General features: G+C 46.2%; 1 protein-coding gene across 3 annotated transcripts in view; it reads left to right on the forward strand.

The window, feature by feature from the left end:
• TRPM3 (transient receptor potential cation channel subfamily M member 3) overlaps nt 1-26,230 on the forward strand; it is a 694,734-nt gene that overhangs the window by 581,994 nt on the left and 86,510 nt on the right. For all 3 annotated transcript variants that reach the window (XM_063913891.1, XM_063913889.1, XM_063913890.1), the window contains one exon: nt 13,531-13,705. In XM_063913891.1, the coding sequence (XP_063769961.1) occupies nt 13,531-13,705 (175 nt within the window). The remainder of the gene's footprint in view (nt 1-13,530; nt 13,706-26,230) is intronic.

The following is a 26,230-nucleotide window of genomic DNA, read 5'->3' on the forward strand; positions in this document are numbered from 1 at the left end:
AGCACATACATATAGCCAAGACCCAGTATCGCTTGGTAACAGCCGAGCAGACGAAGCAGCTAAGTTAGCAGCTGCTACCCCCAGACAGACAGACACCACACAACTGATGGTATTTAATACCATCAATACACAGAAGTTGTGTGAGATGCAAAATTTGTGTTCCACACAGGAAAAGGCAGTCTGGAAGGCAAAGGGATATGGCCAGGAGTCCTCAGGACTCTGGACGGATGGACAAGGTAAACCGGTGGCCCCCAGAGCATACCTTCCATGTTTGGCTGAAGCAGCTCACGGGCTGACTCATCTAGGCAAGGAAGGGATGTGCAAGTTGGTAAGAGCATATTGGTGTGCCCCAGGATTCTCCTCTCATGCGAGTAAAAGAGCCATGTCATGCCTTACCTGTTTGAGAAAGAATATTGGAAAGGCAATACCTACAGAACCATCCCATATCCCACCTGCCGGCGGCCCTTTCCAGGTAATACAGATTGACTTCATTCAATTACCCCCTTGTCGAAATTTGAAATATGTACTTGTTTGTATAGATGTTTTTTCAAATTGGGTCGAAGCATTTCCGGCGGCCACAAATACCACTATGTTTACTGCTAAGAAAATTGTGCAGGAATTTGTATGTAGATATGGTATCCCTAGAATTATCGAAAGTGATAGGGGTACCCATTTTACAGGTGATGTCTTTCAAGGAATGTGTAAATTGATGGGAATTGATAGCAAGCTGCACACTCCATACCGTCCACAGGCGAGTGCGAAAGTGGAAAGAGTGAACAGCACTATTAAAAATAAACTGAGTAAAGTGATGGCAGAGACAGGATTGACATGGCCAGAAGCTTTACCCATTGTACTGTACAGCATCAGAACCACTCCCAGGTCCCCTCTTAATCTGTCTCCCTTTGAAATCTTGTTTGGTCGACAACCGCATGTTATGATTAACCCTCAGGATGATTTGAAGTGTAACAATGAAGTGACTGTAAAATACTTGATTAACATGAGTAAACAGTTAAGGAATCAAAATGATAATCTGAAGTTAGTGATTCCTGATTTACCAGATAGTAATTGTCATGACATTGAACCTGGGGATTATGTAATGATACGGAATTTTCTACGCTCAGGTTGCCTTATTGACAGATGGGAAGGACCATACCAGGTCTTATTGACTAGCACTACAGCATTGAAGGTTGCTGAGAGAGAGACTTGGGTTCATTCGTCCCACTGTAAGAAAGTCGTTGATCCAGAGAAGTCCTGTGATAAGGAACAGACGGTAGAGGTTGTATCACTAGAGTGTCTGTTCCAGGAGGACTAAGGCGGCACCTGAGCATCGAGAACCACAAGATCAAAAGCAGTTGTCGATCCCCTGTTCCCTTTTATTGTTTTTCTCCAACTTCCCATCCCATCTCCCTCAATTATTTTTTTTCCCCCTTCTCATTCTTCTTCGTCTCCTCCTATAAGATGGACTTGCCCCAAGAGACTGTGATCCGGATTTTCCTGTTGACCATGATGTTGACCAGAGCAGTCTGTTCCGGCGAGAGTACCATGGAGGTCGAGAGAGGTTCTGGAATGGGTTCTGATGATAAAGATGGAGGCGTAGTTTTCCAAGAACAACTTAACCAACAAGTAAAGGCGAGTATCAGAAAACGATCCGATAGCATTGACCATAGAAGGAATTGTGAAGGATTGTTAGCTGAAGAAAACTGTATCTGTAGGCTCTGTAACAATGTCATTGAGGATGGGTGCATTAAGAAATGCCAATCCAGTTTTAATATCCATATGGACCGGCATCCATTGAGTGACTATCACTCCTTAGTGGGTAATGTGTTAAACAAAACAGATTGTTGGGTATGCTCTCAAGTACCTCAGGGTCATAGCAAATCAGGGCTAGTACCATTTCCTTTAACGATAGAGGAGGTACTTGAGTTAAATGGTGGGAGACCGGTGGACCGGAGGTTTAATATCTCCAGCCCTCCTAGTTTGAAGCTCCACCAATACCATGTGGATAGGTCCCTATTATGTTTCAACATCTCCAATCCCCGAAAGCCGGGAAATTGGGAAGTGTCATGGAGTAACCACACCATGACCTTTTCGCATAGAGCAGATAGAATGCCTACAGATACAGAGCTTGTACGCCACATAGCCAGTAGAGGAAAATCTTTCCGGTATAGGTATACCTTAGGAAATAGGATTACTAGAGTTGGAGAGGTATCACCAGGATACTGTGCACATATCGTACAACCTGATACGTGTACTAAGCAGATGGAAGAATTAGGGTTAGGAGATTTCACATGGAAGGTGTGTAATATGGTTATGTCCTACTCTGTCCCATATGTTCTCCCCGATGATGCATATTTCATATGCGGGAGAAAGGCGTACAAGTGGCTTGCCCCAAACTCTGAAGGATTGTGTTATATTGGAAAAGTACTGCCTGAAGTAATGACTGTATCACATGACAAAATGAAAGACATACACCGTGGTGCCCAAGCTCCTTATACTCACACCCATTACGAGCACGTTGTTAAAAGGCACCTGATAAAGAAGACAGAGCATCCGGCCTCTGATCTGATAAGTGAATCCACCGGGATTCAATTCTTAATCGCGTTAGATTTCACCCGCACCGCTAGAGGAGTGCTGAATTATAAATACATTTCTGCGCTCGCCAATTTGTTAGATAATATCACTGAAATGTATGATGACACGTTTAGGTATACTGGAAGAGAACTTCAGGCTTACAAAACAGAACTGGTACAGCATAGAATGGTTCTCAATTACCTCACAGCAGTGACAGGTGGATATTGTGTCACACTGGCAACACAATACGGCGTGAAATGTTGCACATATATTACGAATAGCACCGAGGATCCGGTCGAGGTCATAGACCAAAAGATGGACGATATTCTCCAATTGAAGTGGGAATTTCGCAGGAGACACAATCTCACTCTTGCTGCTGTAGGTAATGAGCTGACTGGTTGGGTGTCATGGTTGAACCCGCGAAATTGGTTTTCTGGTTTAGGAGACTGGGCTCAAGGAGTCATAATGGATGTTGGGAAGTTTCTCCTATGTATCTTAGGTGTTGTCATATCGATTGGATTGATATTTAGATGCGGTCAGGCTTTAATGAAGTGCAAACATCGTACAAGGGTAATGAGTTTGAGGAGTGAGGAAACTGTAATTCCAATGGACTTGATTTACGACCCAAATGTAGAAACAATGATGTGATGAAAATGCGATTTCTACGGTCCGTTTCTTTCACCTGTTTTTCCGTTTTCTCCAAGGTAACAAGACCCACTTGGACGAGGAATTTGATGAGCCGATATACAGACAACAGAGGGATTAAAGAAGAAGTTTGACAACCTGATACACAGATTTTTTTGATGAACTATGCCATGGATCCCCAGTTTCCCTAGAAATTTTAAAATTACGCTAGCCCAACACTTTTGTAAATCTATGGACATTGACAGCTTTGCTCGCACCTTATGAGCAAAAGCACAAAGAAGACTGCATTCAACAGACACCAAACAAGACCTCAATCGACGACTGTACATTTATTTACCTGACATAGAATACCACCGCATTTACCGTAATTATGTCTTTTCTTCATTTCTACAACCCTCAGGTAATGACACACATAGTCGATAGGGAATACAGGCACAGATATCAGCAATCACATATCTCCCCCATTCATGTATCATCAACTAAAATGTGCTCCCCCATTTTGTTACAACCAAAGCCGAAAAGAGCTCGGTAAAGTTTGACAGCCCATCCACAGACCCGTACCACGGGATAAGAAGGAATTCACATGTATACTTCGCTATACCTCGAAGCTTGATTTAAAACACGTACGGCACGATGATACATGACCCCCAAGCACGGATTCATACACACATGCTTCTGCTATCTCACTAGGTCATACCCTTTTCCTACCATCTCCTCTCCTCCCTTACCCAACCATGTAAATGTATTAACCCCTAACATATATTTTTCTCTTTTTGAAATGTTTTCAGGAAGTGGCAGTTATTGTTGACTGCCAAAGGGTGGACCGTCAAAGTCAGAAAAATATCTCTATGCACACTACCATATTTGCACCTCACACAGGTCCGTGCTGCGCATGCGTACGCTCTCCCGTGCGTGCGCATACTCACAGTCGCGGGCACCCGCAGGCGCACGGTATGCGTATTTACGGTAGAGTTTATGTGATCGTAGCGTGCGACTCAATCGTTACATATTTTCAGTAATAATGTATTTTGTAGATCATGGTCCCTTTGATAGATTCTGAAAGTTTAGTTAACATAGCATGTTCCTGAACAGAGGGATCCCTCTTTGTATTGTACGAAGGGTCTAACAGGGGTCATACAGTGGTGTTTGGTACCCATCGGAAGAGTATTTAAATAGCAATATTCCGGTGTTGGTTTGGAGCGGATTAATCGCTCATGCGAATAGTTATGGACATAAGAAGTTTATGTCCATTTACTATTATTTGTTCTTATTTAGTCATGCGGCGGGAAACTCAGTATCCCACCCACCTGAACAGTTGGAAACAGTCACAACCCACCTGTATGAATCAACCTATGACCTTTTGTTATAATGCGAAGCCGAATTCCTGTGTCCAATGAACAATGAGATTGTAGGGACCATTGAATTGTATTGTGTGTGGGGCATAAATAGGCAGGCCGACCATATCCAGTTCACTCTCTTCAACGGTTCTCATTGCTGATAATCGGGAGCTGGATATCGAGGCGCATGCGATCGTTTCCCCTTGTGCGTAAGTTTTTCTCCGTAATCATACTGTTTCTCTCTTGTTATTATGGGCCATATCTCTTTCTTTCTTCTCTTTTTCTCATTCTTCTCTTAAACTCAATTGTATTGTATTTCCTGTGTAGTTATCTGGTTAGGTAGTCTATGTTATATTGTAGTGTATGACTTGTATTGTGTTTAACTCTTTTGCAAGTATAGCATTCATAATATATATTTTAGGCGTTGGACCCTGAGCACGGTATCTGTGTGTTTCTTATAGTATTAAGTATTCTCAGAGCGTCGGTGACGCTCAAACAGCTTTTAAGGTAATAAGGTTATACTGTGTTGCATTTACACTCTAACATTACACTAAGGTTTTACTGCACAATACACTGTTTATGGTTTAGATACAAAGGTTTAATATAGTGAGCGTCAGCGCCGCTGGTGATCTCCTCGTGGTCCCGAGCGTCCGCTACGCTATAGCGAATCATTACGTTAGTTAACAGCCAATAACGTGCCTGCCTGTGATCTCTTGGCCGTGAGTGAACTTGACGCTTGAGCGTCTCGATCACGGCAAAGCGATTGTTACGCAACTAGCGTACCCTTACGGTACTTCATACGTAGATAGCGTACAGTGTTCTTAGACCTCATAAAGGGTATTATATACGATAAATATTTAGCTTTATCACTAGGAACAGAAGACACGTCGTCGGAACCAGGTGCGATTTTGGAATATTGAGAATCCAATCGTGCTGCCGCAACACTACCTGAGATAGTGCTACACCGACCTCCAACTGTTCCCTGGATCTTACCCTTATCAGGGAATTGTCCAAGGAAGGGATAACTAAAATTCACTTCCTTCGAAGGAATATCATCATTTCGGCCATTACCTTGGTAAAGACCCGGGGTGCCGTGTACCATCCATACGGCAGCGTCTGAACTGATAGTGACAGTTCTGTACCATAAACCTGAGGTACCCTTGGTGAGAAGGGTAAATTTTGACATGAAGGTAAGCATCCTTGATGTCCCGAGATATCATGTAGTCCCCTTCTTCCAGGTTCGCAATCACTGCTCTGAGTGACTCAATCTTGAATTTGAACCTCTGTACGTAAGTGTTCAAAGATTTTAGATTTAGAATTGGTCTCACCGAGCCGTCCGGCTTCGGTACCACAACAGTGTGGAATAATACCCCGTTCCCTGTTGCAGGAGGGGTATCTTGATTATCACCTGCTGGGAATACAGCTTGTGAATGGCTTCCAAAACTGTCTCCCTGTCAGAAGGAGACATCGGTAAAGCCGACTTTAGGAAACGGCGAGGGGGAGACGTCTCGAATTCTAATTTGTACCCCTGAGATATCACCTGAAGGATCCAGGGGTCTACTTGCGAGTGAGCCCACTGCGCGCTGAAATTCATTGAGACGGGCCCCCCACCGTGCCTGATTCTGCTTGTAAAGCCCCAGCGTATACTGAGGGCTTGGCAGAGGCGGGAGAGGGTTTCTGTTCCTGGGAACTGGCTGATTTCTGCAGCCTTTTTCTTCTCATGTTGAGAGGCGACCTGGGGTACAAACGTGGAATTCCCAGCTGTTGCCGTGGCCACCAGGTCTGAAAGACCGACCCCAAATAACTCCTCCCTTAATAAAGCAATTCTTCCAAATGCCGTTTGGAATACGCATCACCTGACCACTGACGTGTCCATAACCCTCTACTGGTAGAAATGGACAACGCGCTTAGACTTGATGCCAGTCGGCAAATATTCCGCTGTGCATCACGCATATATAAAAATGCATCTTTTAAATGCTCTATAGGCAAAAATATACTGTCCCTATCTAGGGTATCAATATTTTCAGTCAGGGAATCCGACCACGCCAACCCAGCACTGCACATCCAGGCTGAGGCGATTGCTGGTCGCAGTATAACACCAGTATGTGTGTAAATACCTTTTAGGATACCCTCCTGCTTTCTATCAGCAGGATCCTTAAGGGCGGCCATCTCAGGCGAAGGTAGAGCCCTTACAAGCGTGTGAGCGCTTTATCCCCCATAGGGGGTGTTTCCCAACGCACCCTATCCTCTGGCGGGAAAGGATATAATGCCAATAACATTTTAGAAATTATCCGTTGTTATCGGGGGAAACCCACGCATCATCACACACCTCATTTAATTTCTCAGATTCAGGAAAACTACAGGTAGTTTTTCCTCACCGAACATAATACCCCTTTTTTGGTGGTACTCGTATTATCAGAAATGTGTAAAACATTTTTCATTGCCTCAATCATGTAACGTGTGGCCCTACTGGAAGTCACATTCGTCTCTTCACCGTCGACACTGGAGTCAGTATCCGTGTCGGCGTCTATATCTGCCATCTGAGGTAACGGGCGCTTTAGAGCCCCTGACGGCCTATGAGACGTCTGGACAGGCACAAGCTGAGTAGCCGGCTGTCTCATGTCAACCACTGTCTTTTATACAGAGCTGACACTGTCACGTAATTCTTTCCATAAGACCATCCAGTCAGGTGTCGACTCCCTAGGGGGTGACATCACTAACACAGGCAATTGCTCTGCCTCCACACCATTTTCCTCCTCATACATGTCGACACAGCGTACCGACACACAGCACACACACAGGGAATGCTCTGATAGAGGACAGGACCCCACTAGCCCTTTGGGGAGACAGAGGGAGAGTTTGCCAGCACACACCAGAGCGCTATATATATACAGGGATAACCTTATATAAGTGTTTTTCCCCTTATAGCTGCTGTATAGTTAATACTGCGCCTAATTAGTGCCCCCCTCTCTTTTTTTAACCCTTTCTGTAGTGTAGTGACTGCAGGGGAGAGACAGGGAGCTTCCCTCCAACGGAGCTGTGAGGGAAAATGGCGCCAGTGTGCTGAGGAGATAGGCTCCGCCCCTTTTTCGCGGACTTTTCTCCTGCTTTTTTATGGACTCTGGCAGGGGTTAAATGCATCCATATAGCCCAGGAGCTATATGTGATGCATTTTTTTTGCCATCCAAGGTGTTTTTATTGCGTCTCAGGGCGCCCCCCCCCAGCGCCCTGCACCCTCAGTGACCGAAGTGTGAAGTGTGCTGAGAGCAATGGCGCACAGCTGCAGTGCTGTGCGCTACCTTGTTGAAAACAGGACGTCTTCTGCCGCCGATTTTCCGGACCTCTTCTGCCTTCTGGCTCTGTAAGGGGGCCGGCGGCGCGGCTCTGGGACCCATCCAAGCTGGGCCTGTGATCGTCCCTCTGGAGCTAATGTCCAGTAGCCTAAGAAGCCCAATCCACTCTGCACGCAGGTGAGTTCGCTTCTTTTCCCCTTAGTCCCTCGATGCAGTGAGCCTGTTGCCAGCAGGTCTCACTGAAAATAAAAAACCTAATCTAAAACTTTCACTAAGAAGCTCAGGAGAGCCCCTAGTGTGCACCCTTCTCGTTTGGGCACAGAGATCTAACTGAGGCTTGGAGGAGGGTCATGGGGGGAGGAGCCAGTGCACACCAGATAGTCCTAAAGCTTTCTTTAGATGTGCCCAGTCTCCTGCGGAGCCGCTATTCCCCATGGTCCTTACGGAGTCCCCAGCATCCACTTAGGACGTTAGAGAAAAGGGCATTAATAAAGGTTGCCATAATGTGTAAGGCACATTATGTTTATAAGGACATTAATGTGTCTCATATGTGTAAGGGGCATTACTGTGTGGAATTGTGTATAAATGCATTACTAATGTGTGGCATTATGTGTATAAGGTGCTCTACTATGTGGCATTGCGTATAGAAAGGGCACTACTGTGTCATCTAATGTGAATAAAGAGCAATAGGGTGTGGTGTAATGTGAATAAGGAGCAATTCAGTGTGATGTAATGTGAATAAGAGGCTCTACTGTGAGGAGTAACGTTTATAAGGTAAAGTGATACTACTGTGGGATGTAAAATGAATTATGGACACTATCACATGATAAAATGTGAATAAAGTTGCAGTACTGTGTGGTGTAATTGGAATTGGGGTTACTATTGTGTGGCCATGCCCCTTGCCAGCAAAAACACACCCCTTTTTGGGCTGTGCGCCAAATGTGTGAACTGTTCCTATTTAAAATCTAGGGGGTACAAACACCAAAATAATGACTGCTATGGGTGAGGGGTGATGGTGCTGGGAAAGAGGTGCAAGGTCAGAGGCGGAACCAGCGGTGGTGCTAGGGGGCACTAGCCAAAATCTTGCCTAGGGCATCATATTGGTTAGGGCCGGCTCTGCATCAGAGTGACAGCGCAGTACAGCGGTTTACACAGTGGCTACACATATGCAGGGCCGTTTCTAGACAATTTGGCTCCCAGTGCGAGATTTAAAAATGCGCCCGCCCCCCCATATAGCTATAAAAAGAAAAAGTATGCGCGCGCTCCCGACAAGGCGTGGCCTCATCTGATATCATCACGCCCACCACAGGGGGGGGGAAATAAAAAAAGTCCCCATTTTACACATTACAGCAGCCAAGTGTCCCCATTTTACACAGTGCGGCAGGCAGGTGTCCCCATTTTACAGAGCGCAGCAGGCAGATATCCCCATTTTACACAGTACGCAGGCAGGTATCCCCATTTTACACAGTGCGGCAGGCAGATATCCCCATTTTACACAGCGCGGCAGGCAGGTATCCCCATTTTACAAAGTGTGGCAGGCAGGTATCCCCATTTTACACAGTGCGGAAGGCAGATATCCCCATTTTACACAGTACGCAGGCAGGTATCCCCATTTTACACAGTGCGGCAGGCAGGTGTCCCCATTTTACACAGTGCGGCAGGCAGGTGTCCCCATTTTACACAGTGCGGCAGGCAGGTGTCCCAATTTTACACAGTGAGGCAGGTGTCCCAATTTTACACAGTGAGGCAGGTGTCCCCATTTTACACAGTGAGGCAGGTGTCCTCATTTTACACAGTGAGGCAGGTGTCCCCATTTTACACAGTGAGGCAGGTGTCCCCATTTTACATAGTGCGGCAGGCAGGCGCCCATTTTACACAGTGCGGCAGGCAGGTGTCCCCATTTTACACAGTGCGGCAGACAGGTGTCCCCATTTTACACAGTGCGGCAGGCAGGTGCCCCCATTTTACACAGTGTGGCAGGCAGGTGTCCCCATTTTACACAGTGAGGCAGGTGTCCCCATTTTACACAGTGCGGCAGGCAGGCCCCTATTTTACACAGCGTGGCAGGCAGGCCCCCATTTTACACAGCGTGGCAGGCAGGTGTCCCCATTTTACACAAACGCGTCATTTCGTGAAACTCCGCCCCCTCGAGCAGGAGCGCTCGGGGAGAGGGAGGAGAGGGGGAAATAACACTTAAAGTGCCGCGGCGGGCGCCCCGTGCGGTTGCACGGCTCGCCCGCCGCTAGAAACGGCACTGCACATATGCAGGGTGCGGCTGCGGACAGACAAGGTCACACTACTCAGAAAAGCATAAGATGCAGGGAAGCTGCCTCTAGAGCTGGGATGGAGACAGTTCGCTGAGTGCTCTATTCTCTAACACAAGGTACATGCCCCCTGTTTTCTGCACCATGCAGGACATCGTGCTTGTACCGTTGTCACCCACTGCCTCGCCATCACTTACTCCATCTCCCTGTCACCCTCTGCCTCCCCTTGCCTTCTGTTGTCACTCTCTGCCTCTCTACAGTGTGTCCACTTCCTCCTCCTCCTCCTGCCTTACGCTGTCACCCTCTGCCTCTCCATGTCACCCATTGCCATGTGGCATATTGTGAACTTATGTTGGTGAGGAGGAGGGGGGGGGGGGGCCAAATTATATTTTTGAAGCTGGGCCCACCACTCACAAGATGTGCCACTGATGAAAGCAGTTGTGTACTTAGCATTTGTCCTTCTTTTGAAAGGACAGTCCTTCTTTTGGGGGTCTATGTATCAATTATTGCAGTATAGCTGTGGTTTTTTTCAGTCTCTATTGATGCATTTATACATGAAAGTTTAATTGCAAGGACAACAGTTTCAATAAAAGACTGCCTAAGCGAAGAACTCTGCAATAAAATGATTGCCATCACTTCACTACCTTTTATGACACTACACGTGTGCGGCAGTGTCATAGTATGAAAATCTATAGCAGAAGACCTTTTTGTTTGAATGACTGCATAGACACAAAGTTGATTTACAACACAATATGCAAAATCCCTTCATTGTTCACCAAAAAGTGGCTATTTGGCATCACATACACAGGTGTTTCTTAAAGTTTATTACATGTGCTTTAATGCTGATATAGACCAAAAATAATGTAAGCTAAGGGACAAGCATTCTGTCAAAGATTCTCTTCACTTTGCTTTGTATCACATATTGTTGCCGACATTGGGCCTCATCAATGTTTGTAAGTAAAGCAAAAAAAGCAAGTAACGTTGTGTCTGGAACAAACCATGTTGCCATGCAAGGGAAGCAATTACATTTACTGTATATTTTTTCTGTGCAAGGTAAATACTGGCTGCTTTTGCATGTAGCCCACACATATTAGACAGCTTTAGTTTTAAACTGCAATTTAGATTTCAGTTTACACACAACCCACCCAAATCTAAATTTCTCTGTACGTTACATCTGCCCCACATGCAGTGCAACATGGTTTTGCCCAGTTGCTTGCTCTATTACTTTACTTACAAACATGTATCAGGCAAGTCAGTCTCGGGAAGTCCATATGGCAGGTTGGCAAACCATCAGGGCCATGGCCGCCCTGATGCAATTCATAGCAGATCATGTCATCAGGGACTTTTCCTTTTACCCAGAAAGTATCGGATGTGTAAGATTTGTCCACTTTCCTGGTGGCCAGGAGAGTCTCTTCTAAATTTGTCAGTCTCCAGAAATTCTGTAAGAGTGGGAAACTATGGTATTACAGCAATTTCAATGTTGTCTAAAGTGTTAGTGTGTGTTCTATTCAGTACAGTATGATCGAGGTCTGTGAGAGCGTGCATCTAAATACAAACACTGTTTACCAGAATAATTATAATAAACTCTGCAATATAACATAGAGTAAAATTGAGGTGCTAAGCATGATTTTGTCCAAAAATCTGGGCCCACCAACCGCAATCAGGTGACCTCATCTGATTACCGTATATACTCGAGTATAAGCCGACTTTTTCAGCACTTTTTTTTGTGCTGAAAAAGCCACCTCGGCTTATACTCGAGTCAGTGCAGGCAGAGGCAGAGCAGTGTGAAGGAGGGACATGGAGCGCACAGCGCGCGGCGCTCCTGTGTCCCTCCTGCATCTCCGGCGGCAGCAGCGGCGGTTCTATTACAGGAAATACCCGTTCGTGACCTCTGATCACGAACCGGCACTTCCTATAATAGACCCGCCGCGGCCGCCGAAGATGCAGGAGGGACACAGGAGAGCCGCGCACGCTGTGTGCTTCGTGTCCCTCCAGAAGACAGCGCGGGATCGACGGAGGGGTAAGTAACAGCACTGTGGGGCATACCTGGCACTTGGGGAGGGAACGTATCTGGCAGCACTGTGGGGGCATATCTGGCAGCACTGTGGGGGCATATCTGGCAGCACTGTGGGGGCATAACTGGCAGCACTGTGGGGGCATATCTGGCAGCACTGTGGGGGCATATCTGGCAGCACTGTGGGGGCATAACTGGCAGCACTGTGGGGGCATATCTGGCAGCACTGTGGGGGCATATCTGGCAGCACTGTGGGGGCATATCTGGCAGCACTGTGGGGGCATATCTGGCAGCACTGTGGGGGCATAACTGGCAGCACTGTGGGGGCATAACTGGCAGCACTGTGGGGGCATATCTGGCAGCACTGTGGGGGCATAACTGGCAGCACTGTGGGGGCATAACTGGCAGCACTGTGGGGGCATATCTGGCAGCACTGTGGGGGCATATCTGGCAGCACTGTGGGGGCATAACTGGCAGCACTGTGGGGGCATAACTGGCAGCACTGTGGGGGCATATCTGGCAGCACTGTGGGGGCATATCTGGCAGCACTGTGGGGGCATATCTGGCAGCACTGTGGGGGCATATCTGGCAGCACTGTGGGGGCATATCTGGCAGCACTGTGGGGGCATATCTGGCAGCACTGTGGGGGCATATCTGGCAGCACTGTGGGGGCATATCTGGCACTATGAGGGCATATCTGGCACTGAGGGCTGTGTACGGCTAGAGCTGCATTTCCCACCCTAGGCTTATACTCGAGTCAATAAGTTTTCCCAGGTTTTTGTGGTAGAATTAGGTGCCTCGGCTTATATTCGGGTCGACTTATACTCGAGTATATACGGTAGTCCCTTAAACTAAGGTTCAAGTCCAGGGTGCAGGGCCCCCCAGGCCAGCACCCGCTAAGGGTCCCAAGGCATCACACTAGAGTTTAAGTGTTAAAAAGTGTTACATTAGTAAGAAGTAGCAGCTATGTGTTGAGAGTGTTACATAGGTATGGGTTATAATTAATGTGTTGAAAACTGTTACATTTAGATGCTAAAAAAAAGTGCAGATTAAGGCCCAGATTTATCAAGCCTGATAAATTGCAGGGGGATAAAGTACCAACCAACTAGCGCCTAACTGCCATGTTACAGTCTGTGTTTGAAAAATGACAGGACGCACCAACCCTGCTTTCCTTATATGGAATATTAATAGTGGTTCTGCTCATTTATGTTTAGGGCTTACACAATACGCAATACATAGCAGTTTTAGAAACAAAAAGATATTAATATGACGTGCCTGTAAGCATTCATTAAAAAATACATTCATTTTATTGACTGAAATTGTTGATATATTTATTGTCACCCTGTTGCTGAATCTAATCCTCTGCCGCTTGTTTTTTTCCTGTCTATGTGTTTCTTCCTGTGAAGATGATTGACATGATGTACTTTGTGATCATCATGTTGGTGGTGCTGATGAGTTTCGGTGTGGCAAGACAATCCATCCTCTTTCCTAGTGAGGAGCCTTCCTGGAAATTGGCTAAGAACATTTTTTACATGCCTTATTGGATGATCTATGGTGAAGTGTTTGCTGACCAGATAGACCGTAAGCAAATCCTTTATGATTCTCTGGCTTCGTATTCAGATATTGCACATTGCTCAAGCAAAGTCTTATTAGTTCATTGCCATGTGCCCAAAATAAATGATTCAGGATTGACCATGCAGCAGCAGCAGTAATTCCGCGGGTACGGTACTTCTGCATTTCTGTTTCTTTAATCACAGACGACATTAAAGTTTGGATAATTGTAGCAAACATAGGTATAAATAGAATACATCTTTTTTCCAGATAGATTTGCTTTAGCATCAGAATCAAAATAGAATCTGTCAACATTAAATCATTTATTAATTTAATCATTTGAAATATATTTAAAACAGCACAAGTATCATAATAATTATAATAATAAAAATAATAATAATAATATAATTAATTTACTCATTTATGAATGTAATTGTTGCTAATACATTATATGTAGATAAATATATTTGAACCGCAAAAATTATCCTGTAAAATGGTTTGATGCAGAAATTCTGCTTAGAAAAAGTAGCTAATTATCTATGATTTGATTAATATTTAATTTCTAGCACCAGTATATCCTGTAGCACTATTTTGAATGTTACAGTTTTATCATAGTATTTAAGATGTAACCTGAACAAATTAGTGCCACTCTTTGCAAAGCTTTCTACATATAACTATAGACTTCTTTATTATAAGTAACAGTTACACTAGCAGGGATTTTCATTACATGGCTGTCTATCTGGCTCATTTTAGTATATCGGTAACTTCAGAATCTACGATTATTATAATGCATTTAGAACATTAATATGTAGTCCTGCTCTATTACAAAGATGAACAGTTTTACTGTAATTTAATGCATTTCTATAGTATAGTCATCTATTCTACACACTGCTATATATAATGCAACTGTAGTAGTCCTGACTTTTCATGTACACAGATGAAATACAAAAGCTCTAATTAGGATAACTGAGATAGCTGGACCATTAAAGTTATTATGTGCCACATCATGCTAAAATTACAAGACTATGCATTTATACTGTAAATGATGATTATGCTGCTCCAGTAACTAGAGATGAGCGGGTTCGGTTTCTCTGAATCCGAACCCGCCAGAACTTCATGTTTTTTTTCACGGGTCCGAGCGACTCGGATCTTCCCGCCTTGCTCGGTTAACCCGAGCGCGCCCGAACGTCATCATGACGCTGTCGGATTCTCGCGAGGCTCGGATTCTATCGCGAGACTCGGATTCTATATAAGGAGCCGCGCGTCGCCGCCATTTTCACACGTGCATTGAGATTGATAGGGAGAGGACGTGGCTGGCGTCCTCTCCATTTAGATTATAAGAGACTGAGAGAGATTTACTGGAGCTGACTAGGAGGAGTACTGTTACTGTAGAAGTGTAGAGACTGAGTGGAGAGAGTTTACTAGTGAGGACAGTGCAGTTTACTTTATAATCCGTTCTCTGCCTGAAAAAAGCGATACACAGCACACAGTGACTCAGTCACATACCATATCTGTGTGCACTGCTCAGGCTCAGGCCAGTGTGCTGCATCATCTATTATCTATATATAATATTATATATATCTGTCTGACTGCTCAGCTCACACAGCTTATAATTGTGGGGGAGACTGGGGAGCACTACTGCAGTGCCAGTTATAGGTTATAGCAGGAGCCAGGAGTACATAATATATTATATAGTGAGTGACCACCAGACACACAGTGCAGTTTATTTAATATATCCGTTCTCTGCCTGAAAAAAGCGATACACACAGTGACTCAGTCAGTCACATACCATATCTGTGTGCACTGCTCAGGCTCAGGCCAGTGTGCTGCATCATCTATATATATTATATATCTGTCTGACTGCTCAGCTCACACAGCTTATAATTGTGGGGGAGACTGGGGAGCACTACTGCAGTGCCAGTTATAGGTTATAGCAGGAGCCAGGAGTACATAATATTATATTAAAATTAAACAGTGCACACTTTTGCTGCAGGAGTGCCACTGCCAGTGTGACTAGTGACCAGTGACCTGACCACCAGTATATATAATATTAGTAGTATACTATCTCTTTATCAACCAGTCTATATTAGCAGCAGACACAGTACAGTGCGGTAGTTCACGGCTGTGGCTACCTCTGTGTCGGCACTCGGCAGCCCGTCCATAATTGTATATACCACCTAACCGTGGTTTTTTTTTCTTTCTTTATACATACATACTAGTTACGAGTATACTATCTCTTTATCAACCAGTCTATATTAGCAGCAGACACAGTACAGTGCGGTAGTTCACGGCTGTGGCTACCTCTGTGTCGGCACTCGGCAGCCCGTCCATAATTGTATATACCACCTAACCGTGGTTTTTTTTTCTTTCTTTATACATACATACTAGTTACGAGTATACTATCTCTTTATCAACCAGTCTATATATTAGCAGCAGACACAGTACAGTGCGGTAGTTCACGGCTGTGGCTACCTCTGTGTCGGCACTCGGCAGCCCGTCCATAATTGTATATACCACCTAACCGTGGTTTTTTTTTCTTTCTTTATACATACATACTAGTTACGAGTATACTATCTCTTTATCAACCAGTCTATATATTAGCAGCAGACACAGTACAGTGCGGTAGTTCACGGCTGTGGCTACCTCTGTGTCGGCACTCGGCAGCCCGTCCATAATTGTATATACCACCTAACCGTGGTTTTTTTTTCTTTCTTTATACATACATACTAGTTACGAGTATACTATCTCTTTATCAACCAGTCTATATATTAGCAGCAGACACAGTACAGTGCGGTAGTTCACGGCTGTGGCTACCTCTGTGTCGGCACTCGGCAGCCCGTCCATAATTGTATATACCACCTAACCGTGGTTTTTTTTTCTTTCTTTATACATACATACTAGTTACGAGTATACTATCTCTTTATCAACCAGTCTATATATTAGCAGCAGACACAGTACAGTGCGGTAGTTCACGGCTGTGGCTACCTCTGTGTCGGCACTCGGCAGCCCGTCCATAATTGTATATACCACCTAACCGTGGTTTTTTTTTCTTTCTTTATACATACATACTAGTTACGAGTATACTATCTCTTTATCAACCAGTCTATATATTAGCAGCAGACACAGTACAGTGCGGTAGTTCACGGCTGTGGCTACCTCTGTGTCGGCACTCGGCAGCCCGTCCATAATTGTATTTACCACCTAACCGTGGTTTTTTTTTCTTTCTTTATACATACATACTAGTTACGAGTATACTATCTCTTTATCAACCAGTCTATATATTAGCAGCAGACACAGTACAGTGCGGTAGTTCACGGCTGTGGCTACCTCTGTGTCGGCACTCGGCAGCCCGTCCATAATTGTATATACCACCTAACCGTGGTTTTTTTTTCTTTCTTTATACATACATACTAGTTACGAGTATACTATCTCTTTATCAACCAGTCTATATATTAGCAGCAGACACAGTACAGTGCGGTAGTTCACGGCTGTGGCTACCTCTGTGTCGGCACTCGGCAGCCCGTCCATAATTGTATATACCACCTAACCGTGGTTTTTTTTTCTTTCTTTATACATACATACTAGTTACGAGTATACTATCTCTTTATCAACCAGTCTATATATTAGCAGCAGACACAGTACAGTGCGGTAGTTCACGGCTGTGGCTACCTCTGTGTCGGCACTCGGCAGCCCGTCCATAATTGTATACTAGTATCCAATCCATCCATCTCCATTGTTTACCTGAGGTGCCTTTTAGTTGTGCCTATTAAAATATGGAGAACAAAAATGTTGAGGTTCCAAAATTAGGGAAAGATCAAGATCCACTTCCACCTCGTGCTGAAGCTGCTGCCACTAGTCATGGCCGAGACGATGAAATGCCAGCAACGTCGTCTGCCAAGGCCGATGCCCAATGTCATAGTACAGAGCATGTCAAATCCAAAACACCAAATATCAGTAAAAAAAGGACTCCAAAACCTAAAATAAAATTGTCGGAGGAGAAGCGTAAACTTGCCAATATGCCATTTACCACATGGAGTGGCAAGGAACGGCTGAGGCCCTGGCCTATGTTCATGGCTAGTGGTTCAGCTTCACATGAGGATGGAAGCACTCAGCCTCTCGCTAGAAAAATGAAAAGACTCAAGCTGGCAAAAGCAGCACAGCAAAGAACTGTGCATTCTTCGAAATCCCAAATCCACAAGGAGAGTCCAATTGTGTCGGTTGCGATGCCTGACCTTCCCAACACTGGACGTGAAGAGCATGCGCCTTCCACCATTTGCACGCCCCCTGCAAGTGCTGGAAGGAGCACCCGCAGTCCAGTTCCTGATAGTCAGATTGAAGATGTCAGTGTTGAAGTACACCAGGATGAGGAGGATATGGGTGTTGCTGGCGCTGGGGAGGAAATTGACCAGGAGGATTCTGATGGTGAGGTGGTTTGTTTAAGTCAGGCACCCGGGGAGACACCTGTTGTCCGTGGGAGGAATATGGCCGTTGACATGCCAGGTGAAAATACCAAAAAAATCAGCTCTTCGGTGTGGAGGTATTTCACCAGAAATGCGGACAACAGGTGTCAAGCCGTGTGTTCCCTTTGTCAAGCTGTAATAAGTAGGGGTAAGGACGTTAACCACCTCGGAACATCCTCCCTTATACGTCACCTGCAGCGCATTCATAATAAGTCAGTGACAAGTTCAAAAACTTTGGGTGACAGCGGAAGCAGTCCACTGACCAGTAAATCCCTTCCTCTTGTAACCAAGCTCACGCAAACCACCCCACCAACTCCCTCAGTGTCAATTTCCTCCTTCCCCAGGAATGCCAATAGTCCTGCAGGCCATGTCACTGGCAATTCTGACGAGTCCTCTCCTGCCTGGGATTCCTCCGATGCATCCTTGCGTGTAACGCCTACTGCTGCTGGCGCTGCTGTTGTTGCCGCTGGGAGTCGATGGTCATCCCAGAGGGGAAGTCGTAAGCCCACTTGTACTACTTCCAGTAAGCAATTGACTGTTCAACAGTCCTTTGCGAGGAAGATGAAATATCACAGCAGTCATCCTACTGCAAAGCGGATAACTGAGTCCTTGACAACTATGTTGGTGTTAGACGTGCGTCCGGTATCCGCCGTTAGTTCACAGGGAACTAGACAATTTATTGAGGCAGTGTGCCCCCGTTACCAAATACCATCTAGGTTCCACTTCTCTAGGCAGGCGATACCGAGAATGTACACGGACGTCAGAAAAAGACTCACCAGTGTCCTAAAAAATGCAGTTGTACCCAATGTCCACTTAACCACGGACATGTGGACAAGTGGAGCAGGGCAGGGTCAGGACTATATGACTGTGACAGCCCACTGGGTAGATGTATGGACTCCCGCCGCAAGAACAGCAGCGGCGGCACCAGTAGCAGCATCTCGCAAACGCCAACTCTTTCCTAGGCAGGCTACGCTTTGTATCACCGCTTTCCAGAATACGCACACAGCTGAAAACCTCTTACGGCAACTGAGGAAGATCATCGCGGAATGGCTTACCCCAATTGGACTCTCCTGTGGATTTGTGGCATCGGACAACGCCAGCAATATTGTGTGTGCATTAAATATGGGCAAATTCCAGCACGTCCCATGTTTTGCACATACTTTGAATTTGGTGGTGCAGAATTTTTTAAAAAACGACAGGGGCGTGCAAGAGATGCTGTCGGTGGCCAGAAAAATTGCGGGACACTTTCGGCGTACAGGCACCACGTACAGAAGACTGGAGCACCACCAAAAACTACTGAACCTGCCCTGCCATCATCTGAAGCAAGAAGTGGTAACGAGGTGGAATTCAACCCTCTATATGTTTCAGAGGTTGGAGGAGCAGCAAAAGGCCATTCAAGCCTATACAATTGAGCACGATATAGGAGGTGGAATGCACCTGTCTCAAGTGCAGTGGAGAATGATTTCAACGTTGTGCAAGGTTCTGATGCCCTTTGAACTTGCCACACGTGAAGTCAGTTCAGACACTGCCAGCCTGAGTCAGGTCATTCCCCTCATCAGGCTTTTGCAGAAGAAGCTGGAGGCATTGAAGAAGGAGCTAAAAGGGAGCGATTCCGCTAGGCATGTGGGACTTGTGGATGCAGCCCTTAATTCGCTTAACAAGGATTCACGGGTGGTCAATCTGTTGAAATCAGAGCACTACATTTTGGCCACCGTGCTCGATCCTAGATTTAAAGCCTACCTTGGATCTCTCTTTCCGGCAGACACAGGTCTGCTGGGGTTGAAAGACCTGCTGGTGAGAAAATTGTCAAGTCAAGCGGAACGCGACCTGTCAACATCTCCTCCTTCACATTCTCCCGCAACTGGGGGTGCGAGGAAAAGGCTCAGAATTCCGAGCCCACCCGCTGGCGGTGATGCAGGGCAGTCTGGAGCGACTGCTGATGCTGACATCTGGTCCGGACTGAAGGACCTGACAACGATTACGGACATGTCGTCTACTGTCACTGCATATGATTCTCTCAACATTGATAGAATGGTGGAGGATTATATGAGTGACCGCATCCAAGTAGGCACGTCACACAGTCCGTACTTATACTGGCAGGAAAAAGAGGCAATTTGGAGGCCCTTGCACAAACTGGCTTTATTCTACCTAAGTTGCCCTCCCACAAGTGTGTACTCCGAAAGAGTGTTTAGTGCCGCCGCTCACCTTGTCAGCAATCGGCGTACGAGGTTACATCCAGAAAATGTGGAGAAGATGATGTTCATTAAAATGAATTATAATCAATTCCTCCGCGGAGACATTGACCAGCAGCAATTGCCTCCACAAAGTACACAGGGAGCTGAGATGGTGGATTCCAGTGGGGACGAATTGATAATCTGTGAGGAGGGGGATGTACACGGTGATATATCGGAGGGTGAAGATGAGGTGGACATCTTGCCTCTGTAGAGCCAGTTTGTGCAAGGAGAGATTAATTGCTTCTTTTTTGGGGGGGGTCCAAACCAACCCGTCATATCAGTCACAGTCGTGTGGCAGACCCTGTCACTGAAATGATGGGTTGGTTAAAGTGTGCATGTCCTGTTTTGTTTATACAACATAAGGGTGGGTGGGAGGGCCCAAGGACAATTCCATCTTGCACCTCTTTTTTCTTTTCTTTTTCTTTGCATCATGTGCTGATTGGGGAGGGTTTTTTGGAAGGGACATCCTGCGTGACACTGCAGTGCCACTCCTAGATGGGCCCGGTGTTTGTGTCGGCCACTAGGGTCGCTAATCTTACTCACACAGCTACCTCATTGCGCCTCTTTTTTTCTTTGCGTCATGTGCTGTTTGGGGAGGGTTTTTTGGAAGGGACATCCTGCGTGACACTGCAGTGCCACTCCTAGATGGGCCCGGTGTTTGTGTCGGCCACTAGGGTCGCTAATCTTACTCACACAGCTACCTCATTGCGCCTCTTTTTTTCTTTGCGTCATGTGCTGTTTGGGGAGGGTTTTTTGGAAGGGCCATCCTGCGTGACACTGCAGTGCCACTCCTAGATGGGCCCGGTGTTTGTGTCGGCCACTAGGGTCGCTAATCTTACTCACACAGCTACCTCATTGCGCCTCTTTTTTTCTTTGCGTCATGTGCTGTTTGGGGAGGGTTTTTTGGAAGGGACATCCTGCGTGACACTGCAGTGCCACTCCTAGATGGGCCCGGTGTTTGTGTCGGCCACTAGGGTCGCTTATCTTACTCACACAGCGACCTCGGTGCAAATTTTAGGACTAAAAATAATATTGTGAGGTGTGAGGTATTCAGAATAGACTGAAAATGAGTGTAAATTATGGTTTTTGAGGTTAATAATACTTTGGGATCAAAATGACCCCCAAATTCTATGATTTAAGCTGTTTTTTAGTGTTTTTTGAAAAAAACACCCGAATCCAAAACACACCCGAATCCGACAAAAAAAATTCGGTGAGGTTTTGCCAAAACGCGTTCGAACCCAAAACACGGCCGCGGAACCGAACCCAAAACCAAAACACAAAACCCGAAAAATTTCAGGCGCTCATCTCTACCAGTAATACCCCTTAAGTTATAGTCTAAAGCTGCAATCCCAAATTGATAAACCAAGTACTTTTTTAAATACGCATTTTTTTCCTTAGCTATCCTACTACAAATTATTATGTCCTTTTCAACACCTCTCTGGAGGGAAAACAAGTATGGTTGTCGCAATTTTCAGCATATTATATGATTTCAGAACGGGGAGAAGGAGGAGGAGATCACAGTGCACAGAGCATACACAAAAAACATGGGAGGAGATATCAAACAGAGAAATAAAGTGGAGTTGCCCATAGCAACCAATCAGCATCTGTCATTTTAAAGACTATCCTAGACAAGTGATAGCTAGAAGTTTATTGGTTGCTATAGACAACTTATTCACTGTATCTCTCTCAAATGTTTGGTACATCTCCCCCACTTATCCACTTGATCTATCTCTACATAATGTAGACTCAGACTTAAAGCTCTCAGCATGTTATGTGATGGCAAAGGGTGGACCAAGTAGAGGGAGAATGTGATAAACAAAATAGCTCAAAGGGGTGTTTCAAGTCATCTTTGCTCACTACATCATGAGCCACGTGACTGTTGTTGCCATGGTAGCCATATAACACTGTCAGAAATCTGAGGTATTATTAATCATTACTAGCAGTCTAAAGATCAAACCAAGAAGAAATTGTAAAAAGCAAGCTTCTTCTTAAAGCAGGCCCATACTACAAAGCTCTAATAATAGAATATTGTTTTAATCAGGGCCGGATTAACAATGGGGCTAATGGAGCTGCAGCTCCAGGCCCACCCTCCAAAATAGGCCCACGGTATCTGCAAATGTCTAGGCTGCTGTAAACAGGATTTTTTCTCCTGCTACTGCAGTGCCCCCCAGGGCCCGCCCCCTCCGGCAGCAACACCAGCCACCTCTCCTCCTACCCCCCCCCCCCCCGCCCCAACGGCAGCGCCGGTCAGTGTCACTGTCACATGCGGGGGACCTGATAGGCAAAGTTTTTTTGATGTTCACGGCCCGGAATCGTAGCTCCGCCCCCTCGCTGCATTAGGCCACGCCCCTCACGGCATTATGCCCGCAATTTGATTGCCTGTGGGTGGTGGAGTCCAGCTGCTGGCAGGTCCCCAATGGCAGGAACGGAGAAGGAGACATAAGTGAAGGAGCTTCATCAGCAGACTTCCCTGCAAAATCCTGCTGCCAGGACAGGAACTCTATTCAGCAGTAGTGCAAACGAATTGTGGCTCTGTACTTTCATCCTCCTCATTTACTGCAAGCACAGTGGGCAAGACAGAACTCTGGTGACCAGGGCCGGATTGGTCATTAGTTCTACCAAGCAGAGGCCCAGTGGGCTGATTGGGGTGTGGTCCCGCCTATCATCTGTGGCCCCGCCCTCCCACGCATCACTAAATTAATGTACTTTGCCTTGTGCGCTGCGGCCACCAGACACTAACAGGAGAAGAGTTTTCGTCCCCACACCACCCGGCTGTCAGGAAGAGGAGAAGATCTGCGCGCCAAACTCCGTTGACGTCATCGCGCAGACCTCAGGAAGAGACAGTGCGGCCGCAGTGTATCCAGCAGGAGAGATGAGTATGAGTCTTCTCTAATCTCTCTGACCTCTGCCTGCAAACAAAGTGCTCTTGTGATAGAACAGTTCTATCGGCACCCCCACCCGCGGTGTAATGTGAGTAACAGACGCTGCTGGGTGGTGTAATGTGAATAATGGACGCCTCTGTGCGTTGTAATGTGACGCCGGTGTACGCTGTAATATGAATAATGTGACACCGCTGTACTCGGTAATGTGAATAATGTGACGCCGCTGTCCAGTGTAATGTGAGTAACAGACGCTGCTGGGTGTTGTAATGTGAATGACAGTTGTCGCTGTGAGCTGTAATGTGAGTAACGGAAGTCGCTGTGTGCTGTAATGTGAGTAACTGAAGTCGCTGTGCGGTGTAATGTGAATAACGGAAGTCGCTGTGCGGTGTAATGTGAGTAACCGAAGTCGCTGTGCGCTGTAATGTGAATAACGCAAGTCGCTGTGTGCTGTAATGTGAGTAACGGAAGTCGCTGTGCGCTGTAATGTGAGTAACGGAAGTCGCTGTGCGGTGTAATGTAAGTAACGGAAGTCGCTGTGCGCTATAATGTGAATAACGGAAGTCGCTGTGCGCTGTAATGTGAGTAACGGAAGTCGCTGTGCGGTGTAATGTGAATAAAGCAAGTTGCTGTGCACTGTAATGTGAATAACGGAAGTCGCTGTGCGGTGTAATGTGAGTAACGGAAGTCGCTGTGCGGTGTAATGTGAGTAACGGAAGCCTCTGTGCGCTGTAATGTGAGTAATGGAAGTCGCTGTGCACTGTAATGTGAGTAACTGAAGTCGCTGTGCACTGTAATGTGAGTAACGGAAGTCGCTGTGCGGTGTAATGTGAATAACGGAAGTCGCTGTGCGGTGTAATGTGAATAACGGAAGTCGCTGTGCGCTGTAATGTGAATAACGGAAGTCGCTGTGCGCTGTAATGTGAGTAACGGAAGTCGCTGTGCGGTGTAATGTGAGTAACGGAAGTCGCTGTGCGCTGTAATGTGAGTAACGGAAGTCGCTGTGCGCTGTAATGTGAGTAACGGAATTCGCTGTGCGCTGTAATGTGAGTATCGGAAGTCGCTGTGCGGTGTAATGTGAATAACAGAAGTCGCTGTGCGCTGTAATGTGAATAACGGAAGTCGCTGTGCGCTGTAATGTGAATAACGCAAGTCGCTGTGCGCTGTAATGTGAATAACGGAAGTCGCTGTGCGCTGTAATGTGAGTAATGGAAGTCACTGTGCGGTGTAATGGGAGTAACGGAAGTCGCTGTGCGCTGTAATGTGAATAACGGAAGTCGCTGTGCGCTGTAATGTGAGTAACGGAAGTCGCTTTGCGCTGTAATGTGAATAACGGAAGTCGCTGTGCGGTGTAATGTGAATAACGGAAGTCGCTGTGCGGTGTAATGTGAATAACGGAAGTCGCTGTGCGCTGTAATGTGAATAACGGAAGTCGCTGTGCGCTGTAATGTGAGTAACGGAAGTCGCTGTGCGGTGTAATGTGAATAACGGAAGTCGCTGTGCGCTGTAATGTGAGTAACGGAAGTCACTGTGCGGTGTAATGTGAGTAACGGAAGTCGCTGTGCGCTGTAATGTGAGTAACGGAAGTCACTGTGCGCTGTAATGTGAATAACGGAAGTCACTGTGCGGTGTAATGTGAGTAACGGAAGTCGCTGTGCGCTGTAATGTGAATAACGGAAGTCGCTGTGCGCTGTAATGTGAGTAACGGAAGTTGTTGTGCAGTGTAATGTGAGTAACGGAAGTCTCTGTGCGCTGTAATGTGAATAACGGAAGCCTCTGTGCGGTGTAATGTGAATAACGGAAGTCGCTGTGCGGTGTAATGTGAGTAACGGAAGTCGCTGTGCGGTGTAATGTGAGTAACGGAAGACTCTGTGCGGTGTAATGTGAATAACGGAAGTCGCTGTGCGGTGTAATGTGAATAACGGAAGTCGCTGTGCGCTGTAATGTGAGTAACGGAAGTTGCTGTGCAGTGTAATGTGAGTAACGGAAGTCGCTGTGCGCTGTAATGTGAATAACGAAAGTCGCTGTGCGCTGTAATGTGAATAACGGAAGTCGCTGTGCGCTGTAATGTGAGTAATGGAAGTCGCTGTGCAGTGTAATGTGAGTAACGGAAGTCGCTGTGCGCTGTAATGTGAATAACGAAAGCCTCTGTGCGGTGTAATGTGAATAACGGAAGTCGCTGTGCGGTGTAATGTGAGTAACGGAAGTCACTGTGCGGTGTAATGTGAGTAACGGAAGCCTCTGTGCGGTGTAATGTGAATAACGGAAGTCGCTGTGCAATGTAATGTGAATAACGGAAGTCGCTGTGCGCTGTAATGTGAATAACGGAAGTCGCTGTGCGCTGTAATGTGAGTAACGGAAGTCGCTGTGCGGTGTAATGTGAGTAACGGAAGTCACTGTGCGCTGTAATGTGAGTAACAGAAGTCGCTGTGCGGGGTGATGTGAGTAATGGAAGTCGCTGTGCGCTGTAATGTGAATAACGGAAGCCTCTGTGCGGTGTAATGTGAGTAACGAAAGTCGCTGTGTGCTTTAGTGTGACACCACTGTGCGCTATAATGTGAATAATGTGACGACGCTGTGCGGTGTAATGTGAGTAACGGACGCTGCCGTGTGCTGTAATGTGAGTAATGTGATGCTGCTGTGCGGAGTAATGTGAGTACTGGATGCTACTGGGCGGTGTAAGGTGACGCTGCTGTACGCTGTAATGTGAAAAAATAAAGGGGGTAATTCCAAGTTGATCGCAGCAGGATTTTTGATAGCAATTGGGCAAAACCATGTGCACTGCAGGGGAGGCAGATATAACATTTGCAGAAAGAGTTAGATTTGGGTGGGTTATTTTATTTCTGTTCAGGGTAAATACTGGCTGCTTTATTTTTACACTGCAAATTAGATTGCAGATTGAACACACCCCACCCAAATCTAACTCTCTCTGCACATGTTATATCTGCCTCCCCTGCAGTGCACATGGTTTTGCCCAATTGC

This window comes from Pseudophryne corroboree, chromosome 1 (assembly GCF_028390025.1).
Source record: "Pseudophryne corroboree isolate aPseCor3 chromosome 1, aPseCor3.hap2, whole genome shotgun sequence".
Classification (NCBI taxonomy): domain Eukaryota; kingdom Metazoa; phylum Chordata; class Amphibia; order Anura; family Myobatrachidae; genus Pseudophryne; species Pseudophryne corroboree.